General features: G+C 46.1%; 2 protein-coding genes across 2 annotated transcripts in view; one reads left to right on the top strand and one right to left on the bottom strand.

Moving 5' to 3' along the window:
- dock7 (dedicator of cytokinesis 7) overlaps positions 1-21,791 on the top strand; it is a 63,448-nt gene that overhangs the window by 3,005 nt on the left and 38,652 nt on the right. The window contains exons 3-14 of the mRNA XM_084462128.1: positions 1,336-1,511; positions 4,602-4,670; positions 5,530-5,659; positions 5,950-6,162; positions 8,408-8,493; positions 8,576-8,642; positions 9,932-10,081; positions 10,561-10,641; positions 11,177-11,339; positions 12,161-12,303; positions 13,211-13,304; positions 14,440-14,602. Of these exons, the coding sequence (XP_084318254.1) occupies positions 1,336-1,511; positions 4,602-4,670; positions 5,530-5,659; positions 5,950-6,162; positions 8,408-8,493; positions 8,576-8,642; positions 9,932-10,081; positions 10,561-10,641; positions 11,177-11,339; positions 12,161-12,303; positions 13,211-13,304; positions 14,440-14,602 (1,535 nt within the window). The remainder of the gene's footprint in view (positions 1-1,335; positions 1,512-4,601; positions 4,671-5,529; positions 5,660-5,949; positions 6,163-8,407; positions 8,494-8,575; positions 8,643-9,931; positions 10,082-10,560; positions 10,642-11,176; positions 11,340-12,160; positions 12,304-13,210; positions 13,305-14,439; positions 14,603-21,791) is intronic.
- Positions 17,001-21,628, bottom strand: angptl3 (angiopoietin-like 3). Its single transcript, XM_084462126.1, has 7 exons — positions 20,939-21,628; positions 20,582-20,692; positions 20,134-20,242; positions 19,904-20,017; positions 19,360-19,455; positions 18,280-18,552; positions 17,001-17,930 (listed from the first exon to the last, which is right to left on the bottom strand). Exons 1-7 carry the CDS (start codon positions 21,449-21,451, stop codon positions 17,746-17,748), a joined length of 1,401 nt encoding a protein of 466 aa, XP_084318252.1. The 5' UTR covers positions 21,452-21,628; the 3' UTR covers positions 17,001-17,745.

Raw genomic sequence — 21,791 nt, 5'->3', positions numbered from 1 at the left:
GGCAGAGGGAGGCTTGGAGTGGAACGGCTGACCATTAACAGCATTCCACACCTCCCTCTCACTCGACTGTGGTGTGGTCAGGGACAACAGTACTTGGCCACCCTGACCCGTAATTGTGTTTGTTTGGGCACTGTGGGGCAGCCAATTGGCTTTTAGCGTTCCGGTGCCAAAGCATTGCCCTGATTCTCTTCTCACTGCAAAGCTGAGGGAGCAAATACCCTGATTAATTACATTAAAGCCCAACGTTAATTAAACTGTGAACGGATTGTGTTTGTGTTCCAAGTCCCCTCCTCCCAAAACAAGCTTTTAGTGAACAGCAATAAGACCCTTTGGGTGTATAATTTTCCAAGCGGACTTAAGCCTGTAAAACCATTAGTCTATGCCTGGAGTGGGGCTCTTGCCAGAACTTGTTTTTCCATTTGCGTCAACTTGTGTGAATTTCCTGAAAGTTCCTGCCAATCAAAGACATCGCTTCTCTTCCTCCGAATTTATTTTTAGACATTTCTCAAGCTAAAACGTTTCTGCAGAAATGGCCTTCTCACAGGGTTTGTGTGGACGTTGGATACTATTCCTTGATGGCTGTGTTGTGATGTTTTGTTTTGTGTGTGTGATCTTTCATGTCTGATTTTGGGATGGTCTGAGTGAGCGACTTGAGTGAGAGTGAGTTTTCTGCACACACTCATGTCCCTCACACACATTCATGTCCCTCACACACACTCATGTCCCTCACACACACTCATGTCCCTCACACACACTCATGTCCCTCACACACACTCATGTCCCTCACACACACTCATGTCCCTCACACACACTCATGTCCCTCACACACACTCATGTCCCTCACACACACTCATGTCCCTCACACACACACTCATGTCCCTCACACACACTCATGTCTCTCACACACACTCATGTCCCTCACACACACTCATGTCCCTCACACACACTCATGTCCCTCACACACACTCATGTCTCTCACACACATTCATGTCCCTCACACACACTCATGTCCCTCACACACACTCATGTCCCTCACACACACTCATGTCCCTCACACACACTCATGTCCCTCACACACACTCATGTCCCTCACACACACTCATGTCCCTCACACACACTCATGTCCCTCACACACACTCATGTCCCTCACACACACTCATGTCCCTCACACACACTCATGTCCCTCACACACACTCATGTCCCTCACACACACTCATGTCTCTCACACACACTCATGTCCCTCACACACACTCATGTCCCTCACACACACTCATGTCTCTCACACACACTCATGTCCCTCACACACACTCTCCTCTGCCCTCTCTGCCTCTATAGGTTCCTCTCACAGAGGCAGTGGAGCCAGTGGACTTTGAGGAGTACCTCATCACTCACCCTCCCATCATCGAGTCGGGGCCCCTGAGGGACCTGATTGAGTTCCCCCCCGATGACATCGAGGTGCTCTACACCCCCAGAGAGTGCCGCACTGTGGGGCAGGTGGTGCCGGAGGAAGGGTGGGTGTTCATCAAGAGAGGCTGGAGAATGAGCAGGATAACACACGTACTTCTACCTGACCTCAGCACACCTGGGATACCACCTCCACCAGCCTGGGGGGAACCCCTGTCCAGCTTAGGCCTGGATTACACTACTGCATTTTTCGGCGTTTTCACCGAAAAAGACCTACGTTTGCGCCTAACAGTTACACTATCCCGGCCAAAACGAAGCTCGGACCCAGAGACCTTGGGATACGCCCGGAGCCTGGTTTTGGCGCTTGAAATCCGGAGCTGCCTTGTAATGTAATGGGCAGATTCGGAGGCTTTTGAACAAAAACTCTAGGAATAGGCCTACACTGTAACACTGTGTTCACTCCACATTATACCAATCAAACAGGTTATTCACTTCAAATAATAATATTCTCTCGTTCAAACAAAAGTAACTGCCAAAAAGTTAAACAGTCTTTATTGAGATATGCTGCTAGTGTGGGTAGGCTCCCCTGCTCAGTTTGTGTTCCTGATCAAATGGCACCTTCATCACACCTGTCTGACCTTCCCAGCTCTCCTGCCCTTTTCTTTATGAATAATATTCTCTATTCAATAATTAATTCAGTCCAAATATTCCAATATATAGTCCTTATAATCAGTTCATTTTAAGTCCTTCATTCATTCCCTCCCGTTATATCTCTCATATTATGACCAGACTTGAATATGAAGAGACACATTGAATGGGTTTGTCAGCAATCCTGACGTAGATGTTTGTGCTTGTGAATAAATATTAGGGTGTGTGAATGTTTTTATGAATATTCCAACTGTCTTTACATGTCCTGCATGTAACACACTCTATAACATCACCATCAGGAAATGAATAGGCCTAGTATTTTAAACCTCACCGCAGATATGGGCAAACATGATTTAGGATAGCCAATAGGCCTGCAAACGGAGATGTCTGTTTTTGCAAAAGAACCCATCGGGAATAATATTCTGAAATCGGATCTGTAATCATTGAACGAGGAATTGGTTTGTTCATGTGTGAGTCAATGATCAAAAATCAAAATAGGAATTGGATATGGAGTTTGGATTACTGGAAACGATGAAAAGAGGAATTTTGGAAGATCCATGGTGAAGCGAGTAATACAGCAGGCCTTATCTATGTCTACCTATGGAACACTATGGTAGTAATACAGAAGGCCTTATCTATGTCTACCTATGGAACACTATGGTAGTAATACAGCAGGCCTTATCTATGTCTACCTATGGAACACTATGGTAGTAATACAGCAGGCCTTATCTATGTCTACCTATGGAACACTATGGTAGTAATACAGCAGGCCTTATCTATGTCTACCTATGGAACACTATGGTAGTAATACAGCAGGCCTTATCTATGTCTACCTATGGAACACTATGGTAGTAATACAGCAGGCCTTATCTATGTCTACCTATGGAACACTATGGTAGTAATACAGCAGGCCTTATCTATGTCTACCTATGGAACACTATGGTAGTAATACAGCAGGCCTTATCTATGTCTACCTATGGAACACTATGGTAGTAATACAGCAGGCCTTATCTATGTCTACCTATGGAACAGTATGGTAGTAATACAGCAGGCCTTATCTATGTCTACCTATGGAACAGTATGGTAGTAATACAGCAGGCCGTATCTATGTCTACCTATGGAACAGTATGGTAGTAATACAGCAGGCCTTATCTATGTCTACCTATGGAACAGTATGGTAGTAATACAGCAGGCCTTATCTATGTCTACCTATGGAACACTATGGTAGTAATACAGCAGGCCGTATCTATGTCTACCTATGGAACAGTATGGTAGTAATACAGCAGGCCTTATCTATGTCTACCTATGGAACAGTATGGTAGTAATACAGCAGGCCTTATCTGTCTACCTATGGAACACTATGGTAGTAATACAGCAGGCCGTATCTATGTCTACCTATGGAACACTATGGTAGTAATACAGCAGGCCGTATCTATGTCTACCTATGGAACACTGCGCTCACGCTGCACTCCACAACCAAGTTGGGTGAATGGATGGACTTCATTTTGGCCTCTAGGTAAAAGTTGTCTAAAAGCATAAAAGAATACAGCAAAAAATGCAACAACAAGAAGTAGATGGTGGATGGGTGTTGGGAAGCAAAGGGAACCTTTTTTAATTAATTCCAAAATACCTGGCTGAGTTCATGGTTTACGACCATTCATCTCTTACAACATACATAAATAAATAAATAATAAGTGAACAGTAGTAATAATAGACCAATATTGTTATCACAGCAGCGTAGATTGAGTGAGATTACACAATTACAGATTGGAATAAGTAGGCTATCTTTATGGATTCTAAATTATTTTAAAAGCAGGGAACATGCACCATGGAACACAAATGGGATGGAAATGTATTTGCTGGTGACTGTTGGTGTTGGTTGGACAGCTGCATTTTAAATGGCTGAGAAAAATGTATACCCTTGATTGCTATAGCTCAATCTTGTAAATCACCTGTTTGATAAGCTCTTTAATGGTGGTGTGATATGCGTTTTCAGGCGTGTTAGTGTGATAAGAGATTTGAACAGATCTTTACAATTTTGCATGTAATCGTGGATCATTTTTCCTGTTCGAAAATGTAGCCATGAACGAACGCAGTAGTGTAATCCAGGCCTTAGTCTGCCGTATCAGTAGTGAATGTCCCACTACCTGCCGTGCTGCATCACGTTTGGTTTAACCCAATCAGAGCTACAGTATCAGAGCCAATCAGCTACAGTAGCTGACAGGATGTTTATCCTCATCCCCTCCTAACCTGATTACGAAAGCAAATACCCAATCTCTGTTTGTCTTGTATTTGTATCACATTACCAACCGCTAGACTTCGTCAACTGATCGTAGAGATGGTCCCTCTGCAACTATCTTCGTCTTGAGAGAGGCTGTCTTTGCTGCATTAGCATTATTGATTGCTGAATTAGCATTATTGATTGGACGGTGCCGACAGGTTTGGTGCGTGGTATGGAGAGGCAGGGAGGCTAACGACAGGTTTGGTGCGTGGTGTGGAGAGGCAGGGAGGCTAACGATGACGCGTTGTTTCTCTTTTGTCTTCCCCAGTGACACAGATGCCCATGTCAGAGACTGCGTCAGGTCCTACACCGAGGACTGGGCCATCGTCAACAGAAAGTAAGGCCTCCTACTAGTCCTGCTATTGAGATATCACATTACACACGTAATAAATGTCACCAACCAGTCCCTGTCCCAGTCCCACTTAAACAAGAGTATCTCATTGACCTCATCTGTAATCTGATCTGTTTGTTGTATGTATGCCATGCTTATTAATCTTGCTTCTGCTGAGATGGTGTCATGTTGTGATGGGTCACAATGGGTCATGCTTATTAGAGCACTCCTATGACATGTGTGATCACCTAGCTGATGAGGACTGCTGGTAAACCGACGTGTCTTTTATCTCTTTGTGGGCGTGACTGGTTTTGAAGTGCACAGTGTATATAAAGAAGCTACGTGTTACAACCCTCCCTGTCCTTGTCCTTGTCCTTTCAAGAGTCCTTGGGTCTCTTGAAATGCGCTATATTAATCTAATTTATTATTATTATTATTATTATTATTAATGCTATCATTATTAGTATTATTAGTAGTATTATTATTATTATTAGTAGTATTGTTGTTATTATTATTATTAATGTTATTATTAATGGTATTATTATTTATATTGTTATTATTATTATTAGCAGTAGTATTGTTATTATTAATGTTATTATTATTATTATTAATACTGTTATTATTAGTAGTAGTAGTAGTACTGTTAATATTTGTATTATTATTAATGGTATTATTGTTAGTATTATTATGATTATTATTATTATGATGCTGATTATTATTATTGGTAGTATTGTTATTATTATTAATAATAATATTATGACGTCTGAACCATGCTAGTTTCGGATGGCCGTCTGTTTACAGTGTATTCAAGCTCTGTCATGTACTACACCTAAACCTTCCAAATGTTCATGTCTCTCATCAACAGATACCACAAGCTGGGTACTGGCTTCAACCCCAACACCCTGGACAAGCAGAAGGACAGGCAGAAAGGCCTGCCCAAACAGGTGTTTGAGGCGGATGAAATGCCAGACAGTACTGCTTATCAGGATGACCAGGTAAATAAGACACTAACACAGGACTAGATTAGATAGATACATAGAAAGAAAGAAAGATAGATCTTTCTTTCTTTCTTTCTTTCTTTCTTTCTTTCTTTCTTTCTTTCTTTCTTTCTTTCTTTCTTTCTTTCTTTCTTTCTTTCTTTCTTTCTTTCTTTCTTTCTTTCTTTCTTTCTGTTTCAGCAATGGAAATTACAGCAAGGTTGGAAAATAAATGAACTATATATGCAAGCCCAAACCTTGAGTGATAAACCCCTTTACCTTGTGTATGTGTGTTTTTCCCCTCCTAGGATGACCTCAAGCGAAGGTCCATGTCCATTGATGACACACCGCGAGGAAGCTGGGCCTGTAGCATCTTTGACCTGAAGAACTCCCTCCCCGACGCCCTCCTGCCACACCTGCTGGACCGCTCTCCTAACGAGGAGATCGACCGCCATAACGAGGAGCAGCGCAAAGCCCACCGCCACCGCGAGCTCTTCGCCCTGCACCCCGCCCTCGATGAGGTGCACCCCGCCACCGCCATGATCAACACACACTACCATGATCAACACACACTACCATGATCAACACACACTACCATGATCAACACACTACCATGATCAACACACACTACCATGATCAACACACTACCATGATCAACACACTACCATGATCAACACACACTACCATGATCAACACACACTACCATGATCAACACACTACCATGATCAACACACACTACCATGATCAACACACTACCATGATCAACACACTACCATGATCAACACACACTACCATGATCAACACACACTACCATGATCAACACACTACCATGATCAACACACACTACCATGATCAACACACTACCATGATCAACACACACTACCATGATCAACACACACTACCATGATCAACACACACTACCATGATCAACACACTACCATGATCAACACACTACCATGATAAACACACACTACCATGATCAACACACACTACCATGATCAACACACTACCATGATCAACACACACTACCATGATCAACACACACTACCATGATCAACACACTACCATGATCAACACACACTACCATGATCAACACACACTACCACGATCAACACACTACCATGATCAACACACACTACCATGATCAACACACACTACCATGATCAACACACACTACCATGATCAACACACTACCATGATCAACACACACTACCATGATCAACACACACTACCATGATCAACACACTACCATGATCAACACACTACCATGATCAACACACTACCGTGATCAAAACACTACCGTGATCAACACACACTACCATGATAAACACACACTACCATGATCAACACACACTACCGTGATAAACACACACTACCATGATCAACACACTACCGTGATCAACACACTACCGTGATCAACACACTACCTTGATCAACACACTACCATGATCAACACACTACCATGATCAACACACACTACCATGATCAACACACACTACCATGATCAACACACACTACCATGATCAACACACACTACCATGATCAACACACTACCATGATCAACACACACTACCATGATCAACACACACTACCATGATCAACACACACTACTATGATCAACACACACTACTATGATCAACACACACTACCATGATCAACACACACTACCATGATCAACACACACTACCATGATCAACACACTACCATGATCAACACACACTACCATGATCAACACACTACCATGATCAACACACACTACCATGATAAACACACACTACCATGATAAACACACACTACCATGATCAACACACACTACCATGATCAACACACTACCATGATCAACACACACTACCATGATCAACACACTACCATGATCAACACACTACCATGATCAACACACTACCATGATCAACACACACTACCATGATCAACACACACTACCATGATCAACACACTACCATGATCAACACACACTACCATGATAAACACACACTACCATGATAAACACACACTACCATGATCAACACACTACCATGATCAACACACACTACCATGATAAACACACACTACCATGATAAACACACACTACCATGATCAACACACTACCGAGTTCTCACTACCGTCTTAGATAGTTCACACTACCATCCTGGATAAACACAAAATACTGATAATAATTATTTCATTAATATATATAAATGTTATATTAACGTTGCCTCCTTCCCAAATGTGTTAGCCAACATTAACATTACTTAAATTCCTGAATTTAGCTTAATCCAACCCAGCTTAATGTTAGCCTAACCTATTTCGCTAGACCTAGCTTCTCTAAACTACTTAGCTTCTGTAGTAGCAGCAGCAGAGGTGTTTGTAGTGGCACCGCAGTAGTGGCAGTTGGCTAGCAGTTGCTGACACCGTAGGCTACTCAGCAGTTGGCAGAGTTTCACACTACCATCCTGGTAATGTCTAAAATGTGACTGAATTACTGCTGCGCCTTTAATATATGTCAGAACAGGTGTACTGGGAAAATAATGCTTATCTAATCCAACTAATGTGTTTGCCTAATGCCTTTTATGATAATGCTATCACCTATTTTCCCACCTAGCAAGGTTTTAGCCAAGTATGACAAAGTAGGCGCCAGGCATTTAACACCATTTCAGTGTGAGCTTTTCCCCTCAGATACAATTGTCACAATCATAAACGTGGCGTATTTTGGGAGCTGCTCAAATATGCCCGTATTCTTTCTCAGTGTATTTCTCTCCCCTGTAACAGGAGGAGCCCATCGAACGCCACTGTGTGCCCGATGTCCCTAAAGAACACTTCGGCCAGAGGCTACTCGTCAAGTGCTTGTCCTTGAAGTAAGTGGGAGGACAGCCCCTCTCTTACCGCACACTTTTTAACTGCCACTTTCTGCTGACCCCCTTCTTTCTCCCCTTGAAGGTTCGAGATCGAAATCGAGCCCATATTCGCCAGTCTGGCCTTATACGATGTCAAGGAAAAGAAAAAGGTAAGCTGTTATGCTTTCTTCTGTGCCGTATGACCGTGAGTTGCCGGGTAGCTCCTAGAAATCATTAAAAGTGTTGGGGAGGCTAGCTGAGTTAAATGAGTGGACTATAAAAGTTTATGTGCTGGCGCTGTTATCCTTGTGTGAATGGGCCTAAATCACATAGTATCACAATGTGTCTATTGGAGTGCCTCCCCACCCCCAACTCCCTATTCCACCTTATGTCTAACACTAGGGGGTAGCAGTGACTGCTATGTACTGAACCTCCAAATGCTCAAGCACTCCACTATTTCAGCGAACCTGGTCCTTTTGCTAGCGAGGTGGGCTTTTCAAACGACAAACATTGTCAGGTTGTGATTTGATCGCCAGCTGAGAGATAAGTGGCACCAGCAAAGCTGAGCTCGAGGACCAGGGTTGGACAACCAGTCAAAGTCCCCTGCCAGCTATGTCCCCTGCCAGCTATGTCCCCTGCCAGCTATGTCCCCTGCCAGCTATGTCCCCTGCCAGCTATGTCCCCTACCAGCTGTGTCCCCTGCCCGCTGTGTCCCCTGCCCGCTGTGTCCCCTGCCCGCTGTGTCCCCTGCCCGCTGTGTCCCCTGCCCGCTGTGTCCCCTGCCCGCTGTGTCCCCTGCCCGCTGTGTCCCCTGCCCGCTACGTCCCCTGCCCGCTGTGTCCCCTGCCCGCTACGTCCCCTGCCCGCTACGTCCCCTGCCCGCTACGTCCCCTGCCCGCTACGTCCCCTGCCCGCTACGTCCCCTGCCCGCTACGTCCCCTGCCCGCTACGTCCCCTGCCCGCTACGTCCCCTGCCCGCTACGTCCCCTGCCCGCTTTGTCCCCTGCCCGCTATGTCCCCTGCCCGCTGTGTCCCCTGCCCGCTGTGTCCCCTGCCCGCTGTGTCCCCTGCCCGCTGTGTCCCCTGCCTGCTGTGTCCCCTGCCCGCTGTGTCCCCTGCCTGCTACGTCCCCTGCCTGCTACGTCCCCTGCCTGCTGTGTCCCCTGCCTGCTGTGTCCCCTGCCTGCTGTGTCCCCTGCCTGCTACGTCCCCTGCCTGCTACGTCCCCTGCCTGCTACGTCCCCTGCCTGCTACGTCCCCTGCCTGCTACGTCCCCTGCCTGCTACGTCCCCTGCCTGCTGTGTCCCCTGCCTGCTGTGTCCCCTGCCTGCTGTGTCCCCTGCCTGCTGTGTCCCCTGCCTGCTGTGTCCCCTGCCTGCTGTGTCCCCTGCCTGCTGTGTCCCCTGCCTGCTACGTCCGTCTCATCCTCAACGCGTCATCTCGCACGTCTCCCCTGCAGATATCGGAGAACTTCTTCTTCGACCTGAACTCGGAGCAGACCAAGTCCATGCTGCGTCCCCACATCCAGACGGCGGCCATCTCCACCCTGGCGCGCTCCGCCATCTTCTCCATCACCTACCCCTCCCAGGACGTCTTCCTCGTCATCCAGGTGAGGCGCGCACCTAGGAATGGAATGATAACCGGTATAATGATAAACCGTGGTAAAAATCTATTACATTTATCGGGATAAAATTAGCATTAAAACCGTGTTTGAAGTTATCAACAGTCTCTGTGACGCATTATGTTAATGTTTATGAAAAAAAAAAAAAGTTCATAGTGCTGCTAATTTTATTTGTGGTTTTCAATATAAAAGTGGTATCATGGTGGTATTCAGTGTGTATCAGTATTTTTTGAAAATTTTCAGCACATTTTACAATACCGCGATAATACTGATAACCATGATAATTTTGGTCACTATAATCATGATATGAACTTTTCACACCGTTACTACGCGCAAGTCGCTTCGTGTCCGGCGAGGTAACAGCACCTTGGCCGTGGCTGAGTAGGGTGTGTGCGAGCGAGCGAGCGTGCGTGACCCCTGTCCATGTCTGTGAACACCCTGTGGTTGTTCCTCCCCGGTGCGTCTAGCTGGAGAAGGTGTTGCAGCAGGGAGATATCGGGGAGTGCGCTGAGCCCTACATGGTCTTCAAAGAGTCCGACGCAGCCAAGGTATGACCTCACCACACAGTAATCACCTTCATGAGAGAGATTCAACATTCAAGATTTATTTGTCTCATATAACGTACCTGTACAGTTACAGTGAAACGGTGCTGCCGGCTCCGAGATTATGCTCAATACAGATGAAGTCCAACAGGACCGGCTCACTGATAATTAGGGATGTTAATAGTTAATCGGCTATCGATTATTGCCCTTAAGTACTTACTCGAGAAGATTTGGTTACTCGATTAATTGCTTGTTAATGGAAAAGTAATTTATCAACGGGAGTTGCGTGAAATGTAATTATGATTTAAGGTCTGACTGCACATGAGGGCGCCACGCCATGTAGTGAAGACTAATTGGGATGTCGGGACATTTCAACGACACAGCGGAAGGAGACAAAAAAATTAAGCGAGCAAAGCACAGTCCGGCGCGGGACGTTCTTATCAATTAATCGACTATCGTTGTTAAGGTTAACACTTATCGATTAATGAAATTCCTTGAAATTTGCAACCCTACTGATAATGTCTCCTCTCTGACCCCCCAGAACAAAGAGAAGCTGGAGAAGTTGCGCGGTCAGTCAGAGCAGTTCTGCCAGCGTCTGGGCCGGTACCGCATGCCCTTTGCCTGGACCGCCATCCACCTGATGAACATCGTCAACAGCGCCGGCAGTCTGGAGAGAGACACGGAGCTGGAGATGGGCCTGCCAGGTCAGAACCGCACCGCAAACGGCCCAAACATCACAACAGATAATAAGCTGAGGAAGAAGTCAAGTCAAAGTTTATTTGTAAGCACATTTAAAACAGCCTAGGCCGACCAATGTGCTGTACATAAATAAAACACACACAGATTCAATACAAAGCAACACACAATAAAACAATAAAATACACACAGATTCAATACGAGGCAATATAAAGCAAAACAATAAGACACATATACAAGACAACGTGAAGCAGAGCAACAAAGCACAAACAGATTATGCAAGACAACACAAGCCAACGCATTAACACAATACATGATAGCCTACTGACATTTATCATTAGTCCCCTGAGAAGGCTAGAGAATACAGGTGGGTTTTTAATTTGGACTTAAAAGCACCGATGGAGGGAGCAGCTCTTAAGTCTAAGGGCAGCTCGTTCCACAATTTGAGGGCTGTGACTGAAAAGGCTCCATCTCCCTTCCCCTTTAAACGGGAATGTGGGACGTGAAGGCGGAATAGAGTGTTGGGTCTAAGGGATCTAGTGGATGATTGCCAGTGAATAAGGTTGGTAATATACTGAGGTGCTAAACCATTTAGAGCTTTATATGCAGTCAGCAGGATTTTGAACTGAATTCTAAATCTAACCGGGAGCCAATCGAGAGCGAAGGACAAATCAAGGTTAAAACAGCCAACGACACCGTGACTGTGTGTTATGAGGTGTGTGACCTCATGCGAGAGTATGACCTTTGACCTTCCGTGGTATCTTTGTTCTTTGACGCTGACCCTGGCTGTGCCCCCCCCCCCCCCCCCCCCCCCTCCATCTCCCCGCAGAGAGGAAAGGCTCGTGGTCGGAGCGAAGGAACTCAAGCATTGTGGGCCGGCGCTCTCTGGAGAGGACCACCAGCGGAGACGAGTCGTGCAGCTTGACCAGCTTCAGACCCGCCACCCTCACGGTCACCAACTTCTTCAAACAGGTGGGAAGAGCCGCCGCTGTAAGACCACCTTACAAATACACTTACACCTTACAAATACACTTACACCTTACAAATACACTTACACCTTACAAATACACTTACACCTTACAAATACACTTACACCTTACAAATACACTTACACCTTACAAATACACTTACACCTTACAAATACACTTACACCTTACAAATACACTTACACCTTACAAATACACTTACACCTTACAAATACACTTACACCTTACAAATACACTTACACCTTACAAATACACTTACACCTTACAAATACACTTACACCTTACAAATACACTTACACCTTACAAATACACTTACACCTTACTAATACACTTACACCTTACAAATACACTTACACCTTACAAATACACTTACACCTTACTAATACACTTACACCTTACAAATACACTTACACCTTACAAATACACTTACACCTTACAAATACACTTACACCTTACAAATACACTTACACCTTACTAATACACTTACACCTTACAAATACACTTACACCTTACAAATACACTTACACCTTACAAATACACTTACACCTTACAAATACACTTACACCTTACAAATACACTTACACCTTACAAATACACTTACACCTTACTAATACACTTACACCTTACAAATACACTTACACCTTACAAATACACTTACACCTTACAAATACACTTCAAACTCACACCCCGCTCAGACTGCTGTTATCAATCGTGCAGTGAGCACCTTTAAGCATTCCTCAGCGTATACAGTACAAAGCACCCTGCTTTTTATCCTGTCACTTAAGTATTTGTGTGTGTGTGTGTGTGCGCGCGCGCGTGTGTGCGCGCGCGTGTGTGCGTGTGTGTGCGTGTGTGTGCGTGCGTGCGTGCGTGTGCGTGCGTGTGTGCATTAGGAGGGGGACAGACTGAGTGATGAGGACCTGTATAAGTTCCTGGCGGACATGAGGAGACCGTCCTCTGTACTGAGGAGACTGAGACCCATCACAGGTAACACCTTCACCCTGTGTGTGTGTGTGTGTGTGTGTGTGTGTGTGAGTGTGAGTGTGAGTGTGAGTGTGAGTGTGAGTGTGAGTGTGAGTGTGAGTGTGAGTGTGAGTGTGAGTGTGTGTGTGTGTGTGTAGGATGTCACTGTGGATTTTTTCCCACCCACTAATAAACCCATGAAAATACCGGCTAGCCTAGGCCTACAATAAGAGAGTGCTTACTTTAATCTTTAACGTTAGACCTTTGTCTTATGTTGAACAACACTGTTGTGTAGCCTATTTAAACTTGGTTTTGTATGCCTCCATGTCTTGCCTGCAAATGTGCGATCACAGTACAGTTGCACTCGGTCCTGCGCTGATTGATAATCAGAATTAGTGTATTGCCATCCAGTCTTTCAACATGGCCTACTAGGAACATGCTACATGCCCCAAGCATATTCCTTGTATGTTGAAAATCTACATGGCACTAAATGAATTCTGTTTCTGATTATAAAGAAGCACAGGACCGAGCAGAACATTTTCTCTGATCACGCGTTTCCGAGCAAGCTGTGGAGGCATACGACGCCAAACTGCCTCCGCAAATCAGTGGTGTTATGAACAGAACGCTGCTAGAATAGGCAAGAGAACGCTAGAATAAGCTAGCCAGCTAGCTAATGGCAACAGCCACTAGGTTAGGTTAGCTGAACAGCCAACAGGTGGCTAGGTTAGCTGAATGCTAGCTAGGCTAGCTAGCCACGAGAGGCTATTAGCCATAACCTCCCCCTCCCCTCCCCTCTCCTCCCCCTCCTCTCTTCACTTGAATTCAAACTGAAATCTTATTCCTCTAGACTGCGCTCTGTGCTGTGTGCGCATGTGGAGAAGCAGATCAGACTCTTGTTTGAGTTTGATAGTGGGCGCCGATGTGAAAATTAACTAAATGGGTAAAACGACTGTGGGGTGGAAAACAACGGTGTGGTGGTGTTAAAGTAACGACTCGGTGAACACACGGTGTATGACCCAACACTGAGTAACACCGGGAACACCCACAACCCTGACAAGCCTAGTTTGTGTGTGTGTGCATGCGTGTCTGTGTGTGTGTGTGTGTGTGTGCGCGCATGTGTGTATTACGGAGCGTTGACGTCCTCTGGCTCCCTCCGCAGCCCAGCTGAAGATCGACATCTCCCCGGCTCCAGAGAACCCCCACTACTGCCTGACCCCTGACCTGCAGCAGGTCAAGCCCTACCCAGACAGCAGGGTGAGGCCCACCAGGGAGATCCTGGAGTTCCCAGCCCGGGACGTCTATGTTCCCAACACCACCTACAGGTGAGCAACGCTACCCTCTAACTACCAGCCCACCAGCAGGCACTGTCGTGGAACAGGTCTGTACATGGGTCATAGGTCAAGCCAAGCAAGCAGACCTAACTACATTGCAAATGTTTCAGATGAATGAACGCAGGGCTGGACATTAAGGCTTGTGTGCTTGACCGGGACAAGCACATTTACAATATGGCGATGGTTACAATACTGGGCAACATACTTGCGTGGTAACTTATTTCATGTGCAGATCAAGTAGCGATCACAGAGAGATTCAGAGCACTGTCATCATAGACGCTCGCTCGTTTGAAAAAACGAAAGTTAAAAATTGGAATGAAAGCCCATTTCTGTTGTATTACTGTGTGTACAGACCGTTATATACGTCTTCACATAGCAGCCGCTTTAGGTTCATTGACATATGGATTTTACCACTGTATTCGATTTTTGACTTTATGGGTTAGGTGGAGAAAGCATCCCTCACTGAAAATTATAATGTTTATGAAGCATTATTTACATAATTACATAATATTGTGTAAATAAAGCATACATCAGTATCAAATCAATAGTAGTGAAATTTGTTATGCCCTATATATTGCTTTTTCAAATGTAGATAAGGACACATCACTCAAGTACCTGATAAGACCTGAAAAAGCTTAATGTTAAGCCCTGGAATGCAATTTTATATAGTGTCCAGTCGTCCCAGTTGACTCATCGTAGAATTCAAGACATATCTGAAAAGGTTGTGTATAAAGTCCTCTTTGGGACCAGCATGTGATTTGAGCAGCTGTGTGTGCGTAGTGGGCCCTTATGAAATGGCCTAGCAGAAGCCGTCAGTTCTCCTCCTCTGTTCTCCCTCTCCCTTCACGACCACGGTCCGAGACTCGGGGTCAACGTGCGTTTATACGCTGACATCACTCCTCGTCCTCGCCTCCTGTGTACTCAGGCTCGCCCTGACCGGCTGCTATTTTCGGAGTTGCGCAGGTGTGTGTGTGTATCAGAGGTTCATGTTGACATGGCCTCCTCAGCTTCATGCCATATTTGTCTGCTGATAGCCCCATGGCCTGGCGTGAGCGCGGGCTCCGGATTACCCAAAACATGAGAGCGCCAATAGTCATTTCCAAATAGACTTTTGGGCCAGAGTTGTGCTGTTGATATGGGTGGCCGGGTTTCTCTTCCTGTGCTGAAGGTGATTAAAGCAAATGGAATGCAATGGTTCCGTGTTTCTTTTCTTAAGATGCTATCAAGATCATTAATCAGACTCAGCTGTGGTGTATGAAGAAAGAGATGAAGTTGGAGGCATGGCGTTGGTCACGTCCAGTAGACGTCAGGGATACATTGTTTCATCATTGTTTGTGAAATGCAACAGGATGTGTAAGAGATGACATTGCACGCTAACATTGCCACGCTGGTGGGCTACACCAATATTACACGCTAACCTACATTGCTAACCCACAGTCTAGAGCAGGGGTCTCAAACTTGCGGCCCGCCACACCACTCCATCTGGCCCGCGACATGATGTCAGAAATATAATGTAATCCAGCCCGCAAAATAATTTCTTCTAAACGGCGCTGGCAGACAGGCCTACAATGCGAAACAGTCACAGGTGCAATCAATCCGCACGTGACTATGAACGGAATGCAGCTCAGTTTTTATGGTTAACTAACGTTAGGAACACAGACCGTTTCAAGAAAGATGGACATTGCAGTATTTTTTGTAGAGTTCAATGGAAATGCTACCTGCCTGATATGCAAGAACAAAGTCGCCGTTCTGAAGGAATATAATGTTAAGAGCTATTCATTACTAAACATGGAGAGTGTTGGAAGACGAGAGGAAAAAACAAGCCACACAGCTGAGAGGGCTGACGTCTCAGTCTTTCAAGATAAGTGTCTAGCCAGAAATAGAGTAGTAGCCTACACATGTATTCAAGTGTCTGGTAAGAAATGGAAACAAACCTGAACTTGAATAAATGCAAGTAGCTAGCTACAGGTCCAGGGCAGGCTTACAGTAGTGATGCATCTTGCAGCTAAAAAAGAATAGTAGGTAGTACAAATGTAGGCTATTCAAGATAAAATAAAAGTAAGGAAAAAAGATTTGCAGCACTAACTGGTAAAATATATTAAAATGAATGGAAACTGGTTTAAAATTGTATGATGAAAATGTTAGTTATGGAATAGTCTTGCAACATTTAGAGACTGAGTTGTGAGTCTAGTTATGGAAATAAAAAATGACATTTTCCGAAACATTGCACTTTCTTATAGTTAGTAGTAGTTGAAGTTGACGATACCAGCAGTGGCCCAAAGCCAATTTGAGTTTGAGACCCCTGGTCTAGAGATAATCAACTCCCCCCCCCCCAAGACAAAGACCAGACACAAGGATTGGTTTTGATTATCCTGCTTTTATTAGTTGTTATAAATATGATATACCAGAGTCCCTCTGATAAGTGTGATGTAGTATGAAACACTATGTACAGTAGAGCCGTTTATGCAGACAGAAGTAGGCAGGAGTCAATATGACCCAGTAACACAGGAACACATGCAAATGACTCCCCCTTCACAGCACATCACAGAACAGTGTGAAAAATGGTTTTAAATACATAAAGTAAAAAAACGACAGTGAATTTAATATACTAAGCTCAGTAACATTTGAGTATCTTAAGTGCGTAGTTTCTCTAATATCTCATTCGTACAGTAGTCGTGCATTTGGCAACATACAGCTGCAGAATGGGCAGTAGAATACATGTAGCCTGGATTTGGTCATGCTAAGCAGGGCTAGGAAGTTTGCCATCTCATGCAGTGTCACATCCATAGACGCTAATTATAAAGTCCCTACAGCCAAGTTATATCATAATCTGTTGGTATTGTGTTATAATCGTTCCCTTTCCCTGTGAAGTTCTATGATATTTTGCAAATGTTGTTGAATCAGGTTGCTGGCCATACCTACCCTCTTTAGAAAGCCCTCGCAGACATTACGCAATACTACTGGCGTTTCTGGAGTGGCCTCCCGGAGGTCACTGACCAGCCGGGGTTGCATCACTTTGAGGTTGGCGCGTTCTCCGACAGAGATAAGAACCTTGTTTGCCGGTTCTCCGTTCTCGCCAACAACGCCAGACTGTTTGGCTCGGAAGCGGTGGATCTGATGTGACCGCGGCGCGGTCAGTGGAAGCCCCCGGCGAGGGGCGAGGGGCGTACGGAGATCTTGGTGGACTTGAGGGCGTAGGAGGCCCCCGTGCCCGGCCTCCAGTGGACCCCCTTCCTCCTCAGGTTCCGACCTCTTGACCTCAGCCACATGTACCTCCCGTTCAGGTTGGTGTCACCGCAGGCATTGAACCACCAGCCGCCTGCGTGAATACGGCAACACCAAAGACATTACCGGTCTGCCGGGCCCAGGCCCAGGGGCCCAAGAGCTCAGGGGCCCTTTCTTGTTGCATAGTCAAAGGGCTTAGTCAATCATTCATTCATTCCTTGTGATTTTTCTCAAATTATAAGCTTATTGTATGCCGTCTCATTGGGCAAATTCAAAAAGGCGATAAATGAAATGGGGGTGGGGGGGGGCCTTTACGTGTCTGTGCCCAGGGCCCCATCATTTCATAATCCGTCTATGGGCAACACCCTCTGTCAAAACGTGCTCATGTGGTCCTCGTTACATGGGTGTGTAGCTGGGGCCAGTGCGGTGTGTGTACCCCTTACCTGTGTAGTTGCGGGCGCAGTTGGCGTCTCGGTGGTTGTCGTTGTCGCGGTCCTTGGTGGAGAACCTCATGCCGGTGTGGTTGGCCATGGCGTCGGGAAGGTCTCCGGACAGGTAGGTGAGCTGGATGGTGTACTGGGCAGCAGGGCCCCCCAGGGTGAACTGGTAGTCCGCCCAGCGCCTCGTGTCCTTCCAGTCTTCCACCTCGATGTGCAGGATGGAGTCCCCCTGCTCGGCCAGGGTGTGGATCTTCCTCAAGCCCAGCCAGAACTCCCCTGCACACACACACACACACACACACATACATACACAGACACAAACACACACACACACACACACATACATACACACACACACACACACACACACACACACACACACACACAGTCATTAAATGGCCATATGGTTTGGTTTTTACAGACAACCACACAATCCTACTTTATCCTTCAGCTGGCATATCAAGGCTGTATGCTTGAATTATATTGACTTATAAACTTTAAATGCGTGCTTAAACCCTCGTGCTGAATTTCAGTGCTTAAAATTACAGCACTCAATACCTGTTTTTTTCCCGTAGCCTCTGGCACCATGCTGCATTCACAACGCTTTGACATAATGAGGTGTGAGAAACTCTCAACAGTTCTTCGCCCAAGGAGCGGTTGCTCTTTTTCACTGTGTGGACCGAGGTCCTAGTGTGGCTGATAGCAGCGCTGCTAGTTCTGTTTCACTGTGTGGACCGAGGTCCTAGTGAGGTCCTAGTGTGTGACCGAGGTCCTAGTGTGGCTGAGACCGAGGTCCTAGTGTGTGCTGCTAGGTCTCTGCACAGCCAGACAATGGAGGAAGCCAGTCTGTCAACAGCAATCTGATCTGCTGCAATGAACGCTTCCTGTGGGAATTTCCTTCTGGAAGTACTTAAGAATGCTGTAGTGGCTGTTTCCTTTCAAAAGGCGGCAGACCTCTGTCGACTGAGAATAGGGGTTTGAACGAGACGGACATAATCTGGTCTTTGCCTCTCAGAACTTAATTAACCTGTATTAACAGGACACGCTGATAAAGCCACCGACGATAAGGGAACTGCTACTCACGTTCCAGATCCCCGAAGCCGTGCTCGTATTTCTGCCACGCCTGGTCGAAGTCCACAGACCCGTCGTCTCTGCGCTGGATGACGGTCGAGCCCCCCTCTGCAGGGGTAGATGGGAAATGGAGTGAGAACCAATGGGAAGATGAGGAATGCGAATGAGAAAAAGAGAGTCCACACTGGAGCATGTCGAAAAATGAAACTTTCCCAATAGATTATTAAATATGACTTTTCGATCTTATTCAATCTTCATCGGAAAAGACAAGGAATGTGCCTATATCACAGATCCTGCCTGATTATAAATAAGACACATCCCTTCCCTTACACTGATTATGTGTGATCACACATTACAGTGATCAGTGCTAGTTAACACTCTTTGATAACCTGTATTGGCTATCAGTAGAAAGATAACCCCGCTTCCACTAGAGAGAATCCCACACAGTCAGCCCTGCTCAGTTTAGCTTTTTCTCAAAGCGCATCATGGGTTCATCCATAGTGCAGATACGTCGGTGAACAAGGAAGTGAGTCACCGACGGTGATGAGGACTGTACCTGGGCTCATCTCACAGAACACGTTGAATGGCTCCGACTGGTTTGGCTTGACGGGGTAGACCCCGCTGTTCCTCTCGCCTCGGTCAAACAGCTCGCTGCAGTCCGCGGGGAGGTCTGAGAATACGGTCAAGAGAATACCGTCAAGAGATGAGTCATCGGAAATTTTGCCAGCTAATGTTTCTGTTTCTCTGGCTGGAAGACTGAGTACTGGACAGGCAGGAAGTCCTTACTGCTCGGGTCCAGGCCGGTCGAGTTCCCCATCAGGTATGCGAACAGGTTGGACCCCTGGTCTGACTGCTCTCCTTTCTCTGCCGTCTCTTGGAAATCGTCGTAGCTAAGCTGCAAAAGCAGATGGGAAATATCCATTATGATGTAGGGTCATCTCTAGAACAATTTTACTTTAGATTGCGATTCTTGCACTTTGCCTTCAGCACTAGATTATGCTCTTAGTCACTTGTTTTAGAGAGAAGATGCACTTGTGAGTTCTGGCAAGTAGTAGTACATTGGCTCTTCCTACGTTAAATGCAATTATTGTTAGTCGCTTTGGATAAAAGCGTCTGCTAAATGACTAATGTAATGTAATGTAAGCCTAGTATATTTTCATTGTAATTTTCTCATTTTACTGTTCTAAAAAAAAAAAAAGAAAGTACTGCAAAATGTCAAATGTGCGATGTCTACCTTGTCCTCCAGAGACTTGATCTTGCTCTTCTGGTGATTGAGCTGGTCATGCTGCTCTCCCACAGCCTTTAGCAGGTCAGTGATGGTCCTCTCCTGAGCCTCGATCACCTCCTGGAACACACATCACCACCTTGTGACCCACCGCTGTCATTTTCTCAGACTTCTGAAGGAAGTGCCAGGACACAGTAGCTTCCAAGTTGAAAAAGAAGACTGGTGTATTAACGTTACCGGTCAGTAGAAATGAAGATTCCCACTTGAGCAGTATTGTACCCTGGCCTGTTTACGTTATGTGTGTAATAGTGTACTTTTAACAGGCCAGCAGGGATCTAGGTAAGTGGGTTTGAGGGAGGGGCTCACCTTGAGTGAGGCGATCTCTCTGAGCTGCTCGGGGGGGAGCATGCCCTGCGACAGCCCCTTCAGCTTCTCCTCCAGGCCCCCCACCTGGGTCTGCAGCTGGCCCCTCTCCTGCAGGATGCTGTTGATCTTGGAGTTGATCTCCAGCGACAGGTTCCGGATCTCCTCGTTGTTGGCCTTCAGGAAAGACGTGGTCTTCTTCAGCTCCTCCTCCTCCTCCTTGATCTCGGAGGTGACCACGGAGAGCTGGTAGAAGGAGCCTTCGAAGATGTTGAGCTTCTGGAAGATGTCGTTGATCTGACCCTTGGTCTTGTGGACGAACTCGCGGAGGCTCTGGCCCAGCTGGAGAAGCCCGTTGCCCAGGAGGCGGACGTCGTCCAGCAGGGCGAAGCGCGAGGACAGGGGGGAGGGCGTCAGCGCCGGGGAGGGCGGCGTGGGGCTCCCCGCCCCCGAAGTGTCCTGAGTGGGGGCTGCCGCACTCAGACCCACCAGTAACAATAGAGACACCAGCTTCATAGTAATATCTACCTCTGTGACCTTCCCCAGACAGGATTTTATTTAAATTTTCTTTTCTTCTACTCTTCTACTGCTCGACTGTTCTCACTTTGTTACTCTTCTACCCTGTGCACCTCTCCTTCTTCTCTGTCTGTCTCTCCTTCTCTCTCTCTCTCCGTCTCTCTCTCCTTCTCTCTCTCCTTCTCTCTCTCCGTGGCTGTTAGAAAGATGGGAGTGCAGCTGGCTGCTCTGTGTTATATAGCCCAGCGTGATGAGGGGAGGGGGGATTAGTTGGTTATTAAACCGTTTTAAGCTTGAGCTTGTGCCCCCTCAAATCCCCCTGGGGGCCCCTCCCTCTAGA

Source organism: Borostomias antarcticus (assembly GCF_949987555.1).
Source record: "Borostomias antarcticus genome assembly, chromosome: 3".
Lineage (NCBI taxonomy): Eukaryota > Metazoa > Chordata > Actinopteri > Stomiiformes > Stomiidae > Borostomias > Borostomias antarcticus.
This window is presented reverse-complemented; position numbering and strand designations above follow the sequence as displayed.

What these genes read in the sequence shown, in the direction of transcription:
- angptl3 (XM_084462126.1), bottom strand. Translation starts at nt 21,451, where the DNA reads ATGAAGCTGGTGTCTCTATTGTTACTGGTGGGTCTGAGTGCGGCAGCC. An exon ending in GACCGGCCTGGACCCGAGCA is followed by an intron (nt 20,018 to 20,133) that starts GTAAGGACTTCC and finishes CCGTATTCTCAG; the next exon opens with ACCTCCCCGCGGACTGCAGC. An exon ending in CGGCTTCGGGGATCTGGAAC is followed by an intron (nt 18,553 to 19,359) that starts GTGAGTAGCAGT and finishes GTGTGTGTGCAG; the next exon opens with GGGAGTTCTGGCTGGGCTTG.